Source organism: Psittacula echo, assembly GCF_963264785.1.
Source record: "Psittacula echo genome assembly, chromosome: 6".
In the NCBI taxonomy this organism is placed as follows: Eukaryota; Metazoa; Chordata; class Aves; order Psittaciformes; family Psittacidae; genus Psittacula; species Psittacula echo.
The window spans coordinates 34297929-34310310 of NC_137743.1; the positions used below are offsets into that span (position 1 = coordinate 34297929).

The 12382-nt window shown below is 37.2% G+C and overlaps 1 protein-coding gene across 1 annotated transcript in view; it reads left to right on the forward strand.

The window, feature by feature from the left end:
• Positions 1-11644, forward strand: part of ACMSD (aminocarboxymuconate semialdehyde decarboxylase) — a gene marked incomplete at its 3' end in the record, with an annotated part of 24560 nt that extends 12916 nt beyond the window's left edge. The window contains exons 5-10 of the mRNA XM_080621355.1: positions 277-513; positions 3460-3553; positions 5107-5202; positions 5681-5853; positions 11250-11348; positions 11582-11644. Of these exons, the coding sequence (XP_080477481.1) occupies positions 277-513; positions 3460-3553; positions 5107-5202; positions 5681-5853; positions 11250-11348; positions 11582-11644 (762 nt within the window). The remainder of the gene's footprint in view (positions 1-276; positions 514-3459; positions 3554-5106; positions 5203-5680; positions 5854-11249; positions 11349-11581) is intronic.
• Positions 11645-12382: the final 738 nt, after the last annotated feature.

The window sequence follows — 12382 nt, forward strand, 5'->3', positions numbered from 1 at the left end:
GCATCAGCAACCTGGGTTTTCTTACACTCATCCTGAGCAGTAAAGGCAACAGCAGTTGATAAAATATTCCAGACAAGAAGCAGAATTGCACCCAGAGGTTTTAAAATGAGGCAGAACTTAGCCTTACTGATTTCCAGCTATTCAGAACTATAAAGTAAATTTTAGGTTCAAAACCTGTCTCTGAATTGTTTGCAGTGACATTTATCCAGTATCTTCTAAAGGTGATAACATTGAGAACTATATTTTAATGTACTGTTCTGCTTAATATCTTACCAGGCCAAACCTCAGGATACTTTAGATCTAGCCCAGATATTAAATAATGACTTAGCTGCTACAGTAAAAAAGTACCCCAAGAGGTTTATTGGCTTAGGTACGTTACCTTTGCAAGCTCCAGACCTGGCTGTGAAGGAAATGCATCGCTGCGTGAATGAACTTGGATTTCCTGGAGTACAAATAGGATCTCATGTCAATGAATGGGACCTGAATGCACCAGAACTGTATGATATTTATGCTGTGAGTATATGTTTCTTTCCTTATTCTCAGGAATTCTGTGGTATGGAATTCTGTCTAAAAATACTTTGAGATATATTCAGTCATCAACTAAATTTATAGAGCCATTAAAACAACTGAGCCTTCTAATCCGCTTAGTGATCAGAGACATGCAGCTTTAATAATATATGATAATTCATTATAGGATATAATGACAATAATACAATATAAAACATTCTGAAAACTGTTTATGAGTTCTCACTGTATAGTTGCTTTCTTGATTTGTGAGGATAAGTACAGTATCAAATAAAGTATTTCTGCACTGTGCTTTTGGGTTCAAGTTACTGTATCCAGTCCTATTGACATAGCTGATAAAAATCCCTGAGATTTTCAGAGGTACCTTTAGAACCGAAGTACCATACAGATTTATGCAAATGGACCAAAATTCCAAACTGAATGTATTGATAATAAAATTAACTTATAGATTGCATTTCTTAAATAGCACACGTTATTATAGTTGTCAGCTTGAAACTGATCCATAGAGGTTATTTTTCAGAATGCTCAATTTATTCAAAAATTCTGTTAGCACAGCATCCAGGGTGTATTTTTATGCTCCTATGCAGTCAGTTAGCAACTTCCCCTCTTGGAGATGCACGCATTCACAGAATCACAGCAGGCTGAGGTTGGGAGGGGCTTCTGGAGGTCACCTGGCTCAACCCCCTGCTCAAGTAGGGCCACCTAAAGCCAGATGCCCAGAACCATGTTCAGATGGCTTTTGAATATCTCCATGGACAGAAACTTCACAGCCTGTCTGGGCAACCCATGTCAGTGCTCTGTCACCCTCACAGTAAAAAAAGTGCTTCCTGATGTTCAGCAGGAGCTTCCTGTGTCTCAGTTTGTGCCCATTGCCTCTGGTCCTGTCACTGGGCACCACTGAAAGGAGCCTGGCTCCATCTTCTTTACATTCTCCCTTTAGGTATTTATATACATTGATGAGATCCCTGCTGAACCTTCTCTTCTCGGGGCTAAACAGTCCCAGCACTCTCAGTATTTCCTTACAGGACAAATGCTCCAGTCCATTCACCATCTTTGGACTCTCTCCAGTAACTCTATGTCTCTCTTATAGACACTGAATCATAGAATCATAAAATATCGGGTTGGAAGGGACCACAGGGATCACCTGGTCCAATTGGCAATGCACGACCTAGACTAAATGTCCCAGCACCCTCTCCAGATGAATCTTAAGGTATCCAATGCTGGTGAATTCCACCACTTCACTGGGGAGATTATTCCAGTGATTGATTCCTCTCACTGTCAAAAATGTTCCTCTAGTGTACAATTGGAATTTCCCTGGCAGTAACTTGTGCCCATTACCCCTTGTCTTTTCCATGTGACTTCTTGTAAAAAGGGAGTCTTGATCTTCTTTGTAGCCAGCCTTTAAATACCAGAACATGGTGATAAAGTCTTTCCCGAGGCTTCTCTAGGCTGAACAAACTCAGCCCTTCCTCGCATTGCAGGATTCCCCCTGCTTTAATCATCTTTGTGGACCTCCTCTGAACCCTCTCCAGCCTGCCTACAGCTTTTTTGTGTAGTACGGACCTAAGCTGAACACAGGATTCCAGGTGTGGCCTGACAAGTGTCGAGTACAGTGGGATAATGACATCTTTATCTCTGCTGGTTATGCTCTTGTTGATGAAATTGAGCATCCTGATATTCCTCTCTTATATTGGGATCTCTCTTTCATACTGTACATTCTTCAGCTTATGTTTAACACATGTAGGAAGTAACTCCTACCACTTTTAGAAACATCACTGGATAAGAAAAATTGTGAAATTAAGCCGTATTTGATAATGAACGTTATCAATCCACCAAGCCATTTATTGAATTGCTATTTTTACTTTACAAATGTAGATGGCAATTACTCCCTACAGTCCAAAAGCTGCAGCTTTATTTATGCATGTGTGGGTAAATAAACCCAAATTTTTCAAAACTGTGATAATCTCCTTAGCAACAAGAGGGGGTCCAGAAATACATCTCACAAAATGAAGATGTTAAATCCCAGTTAAGCATATGAATGACTCTGATGACTATGTATTTAAATTTAAGCACACAGTTAAATTACTCAGAATCAGCATCCTCTATTGTTCTTCTATTTTCCTTTCCGAAGATATCAGTAGCTTTGGAAAAAAGTATATATTTGAGACAGATTGTTAATCAGATTTCAAACTCTTAGGGGGGATTAGGAATAGTTTTAACTTTTTTTAAGACAGGTAGAAAGCCTAAGGGGAAAAATGTAGTGCAACTGATGAAAATTTGTGAATGCAGCTGGAACAGTTCTGCAAAACCATCCTAAAATGGTTCATTACGAGAATTCATCCTCATATGTGTAATGAAACCAAAAGAATGCTAGTATGAGCCAAGTTTTATATTGCAAGATTGCTAACAAACACACCTAAAAAAGCATTTTTGTACCATATTTATCTGAGGAATAGTGGCTTACGTTGCAGTTTAAACCCAGCGGCAACTAAGCACCATGCAGCCACTTTTTCACTTCCACCCCTCCATGGAAAACCAGAATGTCCTTGATTTAGAGTAAGCACTACTTAGCAACAACTAGAACACTGGTGTGTTATCAGCATTATTCTCATACTAAATCCAAAACACAGCACTGTACTATCAACTAGGAAGAAAATACATCCCAGCTGAAACCAGGACAACTGACTAAAAAAGTATTATCAAAGTTTCCAACCCTGTAGTCTCAAAAAGATCTTTGAAACTGAGTGAGGACTTCAGGATATGGTCCAGAGGAGTAAATGTAACTAACTATTGCTTATCGTTCCTTTTCTGGGCCTATTTTCATTACTAGTACTCATGGTCAGTACAATTTTGCAAATAATCTTTAAAGCACAGCTAAGATCTAAGATGCATTTTGGTGTTATTAGTAAAGATTTAGGTTTCTTTTTGCTACAGGCTGCTGAACAATTAAACTGCTGTCTCTTTGTGCATCCCTGGGACATGCAGATAGACGGAAGGATGTCCAAATATTGGTTTCCCTGGCTAATAGGTGAGTGTATATTTACTTTGCTTAATCTACATTTATGAACTGTCACTATATTATGCCCAGAAGATTGTTACAAAGGTACTAGTACAGAGAAAAACTACATTATTTTCCTATCAATCATATTTTTTTAAGTCAAGTACTATAATTAAGTCTGTTGTGTAAATTCAGCAGTCATTTGATTTAAGCTTGTTTAGTATGTCTAACTTTCAAATACCTAGAATTAAAATTATTCAAACTAGCAACAGAATCTAGTATTCTTTTTTTGTCCTGAGTACAAAGAGCAGATGACTAAGGAAAACTGAATTTTCTCTGAAATGAGATCCTCAAAAAGTAACATGAGTAAATAAAGGAGTAGGCAAAACCAAACATTACTTCCTAGCATTTCTCGTATCTTTTCGCAGAAACAGGTTGATCAAAGAAGTCCACATCAACTCGAGCTGAAACAACGTGTACTTTGAAAGCTCCCCATAGATATAGGCAATTACCTAGTTCCTGATTTTTTTCCCCATCTGCTAGGTAAATCAGAACATTGAATAACAGGAGGCAAGTTATACTGATATCTGGAAATGTTTAGATGTGATTCCATCCTCACTTATTCTGTTTTGCATTGTTTTGTTTTGCATGATTTTGAACTGCATCCAATAGAGTTGTTCTGAAAAACATACACAATATACATACAATATATGTTCTGCAATATGCACTGGAAAATCTTTGTGTCCCAAACACCAGCGCATTATCTTAAATCATACCACTTAGTCTTAATCAGATCAGACTCAACAATACAAAGAGACACAAATTCTTGCATTTACTTAACGAAGTATAATTAAAATATTTTCCTACTAACCCTAATAAGGCTTTGCATCTAAGCATATGGTAAAACATTTGTAGGTACTGTTTCCTCCATAAATGAGGGGAACTCATTTCCTAATTTCAAGCTGGATGTCTGAAGTTAGGCACCTAAATGGCATGATATTCTAAATATGTTAGGTGTGCTCAGAAACCAAGGCCCTATGTAGGAACCTAAATTGCTGTTATGTTCCTAACACTGGGCACCCAAGTTACCTAATGGCAAAGAGAGAGGCTATTTCTAAACTGTAGGAACTGGCACCGTGTCATAACTCAACCTCAAATCTGTGTTGGAATATCCACCAATATATCTGCCCTACTTTCCACACAAATGAAACCCAGAAACACAGGTGAGAGAACCGGGCTTATTCCAGACTTGCCTTTGAGCTAGGATAACTAAGTAATCAAGCCTGCAGTGTGCATTTCAGGACATACCCAATCTGCCTGTCAGCTGTCCTGGTGGTGTAAGGTAAAAAGTGAGCTTAGAATTCAGATCTTAGCTTCCAGTCCCGTGTCCTCATTTCAGTTAATTAATATTCAGCTCTGTGTTCCTGTAATAGAAATAACGCATAACCTTTGGCAGCTGCTCTGTAACTATTATTTTTTCAGTAGACTCAAGGCTAATTGAAGAAAATTAAGATAACATTTCAAACTCAGATAGGAAAATAGAAAATAAAACTCTCATACAATAAAGATTTTTTTGTTCTTAGGCATGCCCACGGAAACAACCATAGCCATTTGCTCCATGCTTATGGGAGGAATTCTTGAAAAATTTCCTAAGCTGAAAGTTTGCTTTGCACACGGAGGTAAGTAATGCACCATGTGAAACCTGTAATTCAGCTGAGCATGGTACAGTTGTATTTTCTGGCATGCCAGCTAGTGGTAACCCTAACATGCTAGGGTTACCACTTAAACCTGCCACCAGCTGAGTACTACCACCCCGAAGAAGAAAATCTGACAGATCGGCTGCTTGTATGAACACTCTCTAGCCTGTTTCAGCCAGTGTTTGAACTGTTACAATAGTCTTTAAAGGAAGCAAGGAGGAAGAGGAGACAAGAGATTATTTGGGGAAAGGGATAAGAAGCAGCAGAAGGCATTTGGGCATCACAGGAGTGAAGAAGTGAGGAAAACAGAAAGAAGCTAATGAAATGGAAAGAACTAAAAATTGCTGGTGTGGAGCACTTCCTTTCTAAATAGCTAACAGTAACATTTGATCTGTTGATAAAGTGGCTTTTTTCCCTCCTGCATATTTTCAGGTGCTTTACTAAAAATTTCTTCTTGCAGGTGGAGCTTTTCCATACACAGTGGGGCGAATCTCCCATGGATTCAATATGCGCCCTGATTTGTGTGCACTTGATAATAAGGTGGATCCAAGAAAATACCTTGGTTCATTTTACACAGACTCCCTTGTCCATGATCATGGTGCACTAAGGCTGCTGACAAGTGTAATAGGAGAGGTGAGTTTTAATGCTTCCAGAAGCAGGCGAGTCATTCTTTATTTAATTCCCTATGAAACAGCAAAAGGAGAAGAGAAGAAGAAAGCAGGAAGAAGATAGCATATTCACCCAGTAAAATCAGAACCTGAGCTGCTATAAACCAAGGGGCTTCTTCTATGTTTATAATGTTTTTAATATACAGAGTTATAATGGTGTTTTTAATCAAGGAAATCATGCACTGTGAACCTTAGTTCAGTGAGGCCAGTTCCTTGTGCAAGGTCATTCAGGATGAGACTACAAGTGAAGACTGCTTCATTTGGAGCCTTGTTTTCAAATGCCTTAATTTTGAAATTCAAGTGAATACTTGACGAAATCAAATTGTATTTCCACTTGCAAAGCTACAGGCAGAAAAAAAGGTCAATAATCAGTTTTTCGTGAGGATTCTGGAAAGAACATTAAACATCATGGGGTTGCAAAAATATTTTAATTGTTAAAGAGTAAAGAAATCTTTGTAGTTTAGCAACCTGTTTAAATGGGATTCAGCATGGGACAGAAAAATCCAAAAACATTCCAATACTTCCTTCTCATTAGTAAATGCTCAGGAAGGGGTTGAAAATGGCATCATTCATGCCAGCTTCCAGTGGATCACTACAAATCACCAAGAGACCCAATATTTGTGTCTTGATCTCTGGACCTCCTGGAGTTTCTGCATGTAGCAGACAGATACTTATCAGGTGTCAAAAACAGAAATGCAAGCTCTGACACTGCCTTCCTTGTCTCAACGACTGTATCCCTGTTTTCTGTACATGTTATAGCAATTTTTTTTGACAGTGCTAGTCCTAGTGAACACTGACGGAGAGACCTCTGTGTCAGGAATGAAGTTTTAGGCACCAGCTGGGTTACTAACACAACACTAGGGCTCCAGACCAATATTGATTTCTTTTAATTTCTGTTTCCAAACTCCAAATAGTAAATATGTCATGGTCAACAGCCCAGGACTTTTTACTATTTACTATGCATTACCTTTTGAATCTAACTGTAGCTTACAGTAACCAAGTGGCTTTAAGTAGGTTTTACATAAGACATAAAAATTTTACTGGATGTGATGTGCACATCCATTTTACAAGACACCCAAAGCCTTACAGAGTAACAGTTCAGCACTTGCCTGCAATCATCTCCTTTTCCAAGAAATCTTCCCAAATCTAGACCATGTTCATACTAAGTATATTCTTGTTCTACATAGTATAGATGGATGAGTCTAGCTGTTGAGTTTTAAATTGCCATAACCTTGGTAAATTAAAAGCTGTGTGACTCAGCATGGCTGAGACCCACAGATTGTTTTTCTGATCTGATTTTGTTAAGCTGAACCATGCATGCCAAGAGCCAAGCAAGAGAGAAAATACAACAGGATGCTTAATCCATTGCTGACAAACTTAACTTTTTCCTGTTTTGAATTCTGTAAAATGGAAGTCTCAGAGCAGTTCTGCTCTAGAGTAACAAGTTAGCTTTGCATCTCAAGGCTGCTCTAAGCAATGGCTGTTGTCTTTGAACCACACTTACACTGTAACTTATATACCTTTCTTCCTAAGAAGTGACACATAGACTCTGACCCTTAACTAGCCTTTGCAAAACTGAAATTTAGTAGTTTGAGGAGAGAGAGGTTATGGACTGTAATTCGATAATCTAAAAGTCACTCATCAATAGCCTCTCTGGTGTCTTGTGTATTTTGCCAACAGACTTCTGAAATTAAGTTCCTTAACACAATAAATTTGACCAGTGTACTACATGGGATGTTGCTGTCGTCTTTAATTCTCCTCTGGGTATTTTGAGCTCAAGCAATGTGACATCAGGTAGAACCCAGTGCTGAAGAGTCATGAGTCAGATCCCAAAAAGATAGATGCTTTTACCCACTCAGGAGAACTAAAAAAAAAAAAAAAAAAAACCAAAACAAAAAACAAAAAACCAGTACATTTTCTTTCTCTTGTTCAAAGCCTAGGACATCTTATCCTTGAAAAAACATTCACATCACGTTTTCTAGCTTTACTTTATAAACATGAAGATTAAAAAGTGCCCTCTTTTACCAATGAAAATTGATGTTCTCCCATAATACCATTTCCCTGAGTCAAATGCTTGAAAAAACGCCAGATATCTCAGTGCTCTCAGAGCAGTCATGTATCGGCAGAAAAGCACTCACAAGATGGATAAATGCTGGACTAAAAACAATGTGATTGGGTCTTGAGGATGGCATTGTAACTTTGTAAGCTGAAGGTTTGAAATAGGACAGATCTCCAGAGTACAGCTGAGAGCTGTGCAGGCAGGGCAGTAGTGTATGTAAAGATGTGTGTAGACTTGGCTTCAGGTCCCCTGGGAACAGCCATTCCCTGCCATCAGAATGTAATGTGTTGGCTTTCAGTTTATGAATATTAAAATCCAGTGACAGCCATTATGAGTCATACACATTTAACTTCATCCCTTCTGAGATTCGGGTGCAGGTTGATTGGAGCCTATCCCAGTTCAAGGAAGCAGAAATACACATTTCTGAGAAATAATTTTGTAAGACTGCAAAATTGCTGCAGTCCTTCTCTTTCCAACCATGGTGAGGCAGTGTGAAGTGAATACAAATGAACACAGAACTCCTAATGACGCTATCAAAAGTGAAAAACTGCATTGATGGGGATTAAATGATTCAGTGTATCTCTACAAAATCTACATCACTGTGATTCCTCAAGAGCCATCACCCAAAGGTAAAACATGGTCTGGCTAGAGTTGAAGCTGAACTGGCTATAGCAATCTGCCCTTTTTTTGATAAGACATCCTGACAGTAGGAGAGAATGTGAGATTCAAGGCAAATACAGTTTTTACTAACGTAAGAGGATGAACTCAAGCCTGATGCTCTTTGAGATTAATTTTAAGATTCAGGCCTCTATCATAGTGAAAAAGTTCTCTTGAGTAGGAGGCTCTGATTAACTGACATTAATCATTAGCTGTATACACCTTTCTGAAAGGAGAGATGTGCTAATTAACGTATTGAACTGTAAATCCTCTAGGGAAAACTGCCCTTGTTGATACACTTTGTAATTATATACTACTACATCCATTATGCTAGGAGTATTATTTATCTGCAGAGACTTCATAGGACTTCTCTGAGGCTGGCTGCTAAAGACAGGTATTGCAATCCCTATCTTATAGGTGGGTACAAAGCTGAAGCTCAAAGAGTATAAATGCATAGCCTAATATCACTAGTGGCAGAGCAATAATGTTGCTTCTAAATTCTTATTATTAAATTACAGTTCTTAATTTTACTTCTAGTGAACAGATAACATGATTAGTTGTGAAACACTTTAAATTAAAGGAAAAGAAAAATGTAATTGAAATAATACATACGTATTATTCCAACGAAGGCATGGGATGTCCTTCCCATTTTGTATACAGGAGATGGGAACAAGAACATAAATCTTCCTGGCTTATTTAACCTTATCATAGAACCTTGACTAATAAACAGCTGGGTTTCCTTCTCCTTTCCTTAGAAATACATTTTCTCAAATAAACCTTGTATGTCTATTGGTTGGGGGTTTTTTGCATATGGCATACATTTGGGTTTTGTCTCTAGCGAAAATGTCTTGTTATCAGATTGAATATTATAAACAACAGAATGTATTCAGCTTCTTAAAAGTACACACATCCAAATCTTTTTTGTTCAGTCTACACTCAGAACTTCATCTAGCAGACAGAGGGTATAAACTCTTCTATTTGTATGGCAAGACTTCTTTAATAAATTATAACACAGATATAGGACAGAACAATAGAATGTGTATCGTCTGTTCGGATTCGGGATAAGATTTTGTTTAGGTTTTCAGAGACTCTCCGGTGCCATCTACTGGAGGTAAAAAAATTTAGAAAGCAACATATGACAAATGAGAAAACCTAATCATTTAATAAAATAACTGAATTATGTTTTCTTCATCCTATTTCAGTATTTGTAACTGAGTTCAAATATTATAAAATGTGCCCCAAACTTACAAGCTTGACTTCAAATTCATGAGACCTTTAAAACCATTTATTTTTAATGAAACCTCTGGGTTTCAAATATTCAACTCTCCAGGAGGTGAAGCTTAAAGGAAAACAGACTTGATAAAATCAAGAGAGTCAGCAGTGTGCGCTCTCCAAGGCAGATAAAATGGGGGAATATTCCTGTATGAAAATGAACCCATAACCACAGGGACCTATTGAGAATCTCCCTATTTCTTTTCGTCTCTGATAACAGGAATGTTGCATACAGGTTTTTGTTGAATTTTCTTTTCACTGACTTGCTTTCAGAAACAAATCATGTACTTACATTCTCAGTACATATTTCAAATGCACAGCTAATATCCAATGCCACTTGAAGTCAATGACATTTTAAAAAATAGACTTCCAAAAATATATGCAATTTTGTAAATGAGATTTTGGATTTTTTTATCTGTAGTTGAATATTAGTTAATTTTTTTAATTTGTTTGTAGTAATTCTACATTGTAACATGCTATAAGTAGTATCATATTGCAATTATTACACCTTTCAAAGTATTGCACAAAAGATAATTTTAATTGTTTTGTATTGTTTGCTACACATTCTTCTCACATATATATAATTTTAAGCTTGTGTGTGTCTATGTGTGTGTAGTCAAGAATTTCAAATTCAGGAATGCAAATCCAAGCATCTTTTCTGAGTCTGGTGGAGAACCTTCTGAGATTCTTAAAGAAATGTCCTTTCCAACCCTAACTATTCTATGATTCTATGATAAAACCACTTATACTCATTTGGATTGCACACCAAAGTGCAGAGCATGCAGTGAGCATGAAAAAGAACCCAACAGTAAGTCAAGAAACAGAGAAATAATTCTGTGTATCCTTATTGAACATTTAATTATGGAAACACTTCATCAAAATTAACCACTGCATTTTAGGCAAACTACTTGCAGAAGCAGCTTGAACCATGTAGGAGAACAACAGATGCCTTTTTGTTACATTTCAAACCAGCACTGCAGTACAGAAAACCAATCTGAGGAGGAAATTACCATTTATGTTTTATTCTCCTGAGCAATATACACTCATTCTCATGGGCCTGGGATTTGCATTTTGAACTTTCTGTCAGAATAAAAATACACAAAACTTTTGTTAGACACCACAAAAAAAACAGTTAACAACCTGTACTTTTTTTCCCAAACTTAAATTCACCCAATAAAACATTGTCATTTTCAAGCTTTGTTTTCTTCCTAATGAAAGTTGGAACCCAAAGATTATCTTCATATTCACTTTTGTAATTAATCAGTCCAATGTATACATGTAATTTCCTGTGGTTTATTATAAATTCCAGAAAAAATGTGCAACTACATTGTTTAATGTGACTACGTATGTACAACATGGTTTTTTATTGCCAGGACAAAGTTATTCTGGGGACAGATTACCCTTTCCCACTTGGCGAACTGGAACCTGGAAAATTGATTGATTCAATGGAAGATTTTGACAATAAACTGAAGGTATGATCTTTACATTTGGGGTTTTCTTCCCCTCCTTTTAAGCCTCTGGTTTTAGACCTGAGATGAAACACTGACAAATCAGTGTAGCACGCTGCTTTATGCAAAGAGGCCCTTTAGTCTCTTTGCAGCAGTTCATTTTAAAACACAAGTATATTTTAAAACACAAGTAAAAGCATTTGAGTAAAACAGGAATTAAGCGCATAGAAACATATGTATGTGTTATGTTTTAACAGGATAAACTCAAGGCTGGAAATGCTCTGGAATTTCTGGGTCTTAGCAGAAAACAATTTGAATGATTATAAAGATATTAAAGAGACCAAACTTCGGAAATAATGCTGAATCCTCCCATTTGTGCGTGCAATTATACAGGTGAAAAACAAGTTCGACAAGTACATTACAGCCTAAACCAAATCCAGAACAAAAGCAAGTGTCTGGAAATGAGTATGCGCAGGTATTTCTGTGCGTTTAAGGATTTAGGTTGTATTTTAAACAATTCTGAAATTCTAGCTTTCATGGAAAAAAAAAGATTTCATCTTTTGCAGTTGTAATAAAAATCTCTACAGATAATCAGTGTTGTGGTATTAGGACTTGATTCCCAGGAGAAAGAACAGAGAAAATTATGACTTGCATCCATTACATTTCCGTCTTTGTTATGCCCAATAAACAGAATTTAAAAGAATCTCAAACCAGAAGTTTTGTTGGTGCCCAGTAAAATGCGACATTTGCCTTTACCCACGGATTGCAGTGGCAGTATACACACTGCAGCTCAGCACTCCAAGCACACGCACCAATGCTTCAGAAATGTTGTGATAGGATGAAAAAGGTCTGTGTGTGGACTTGTACTTTGCAGCTGCCACCTACACCACTGGCAACTTAACTCATCTGACGCAATTTGATCAATGCGGTTGTAGGTGTTAAAATAATGTATTTGTGTGGGTGATACCTTGTGTATCACTGTCAAAATAAATACTAGTGTTTAGCAACAGTATGGTTTAATGTTCCAGTCCTTAAAAAATTACTTAAAAGTAAGCTTG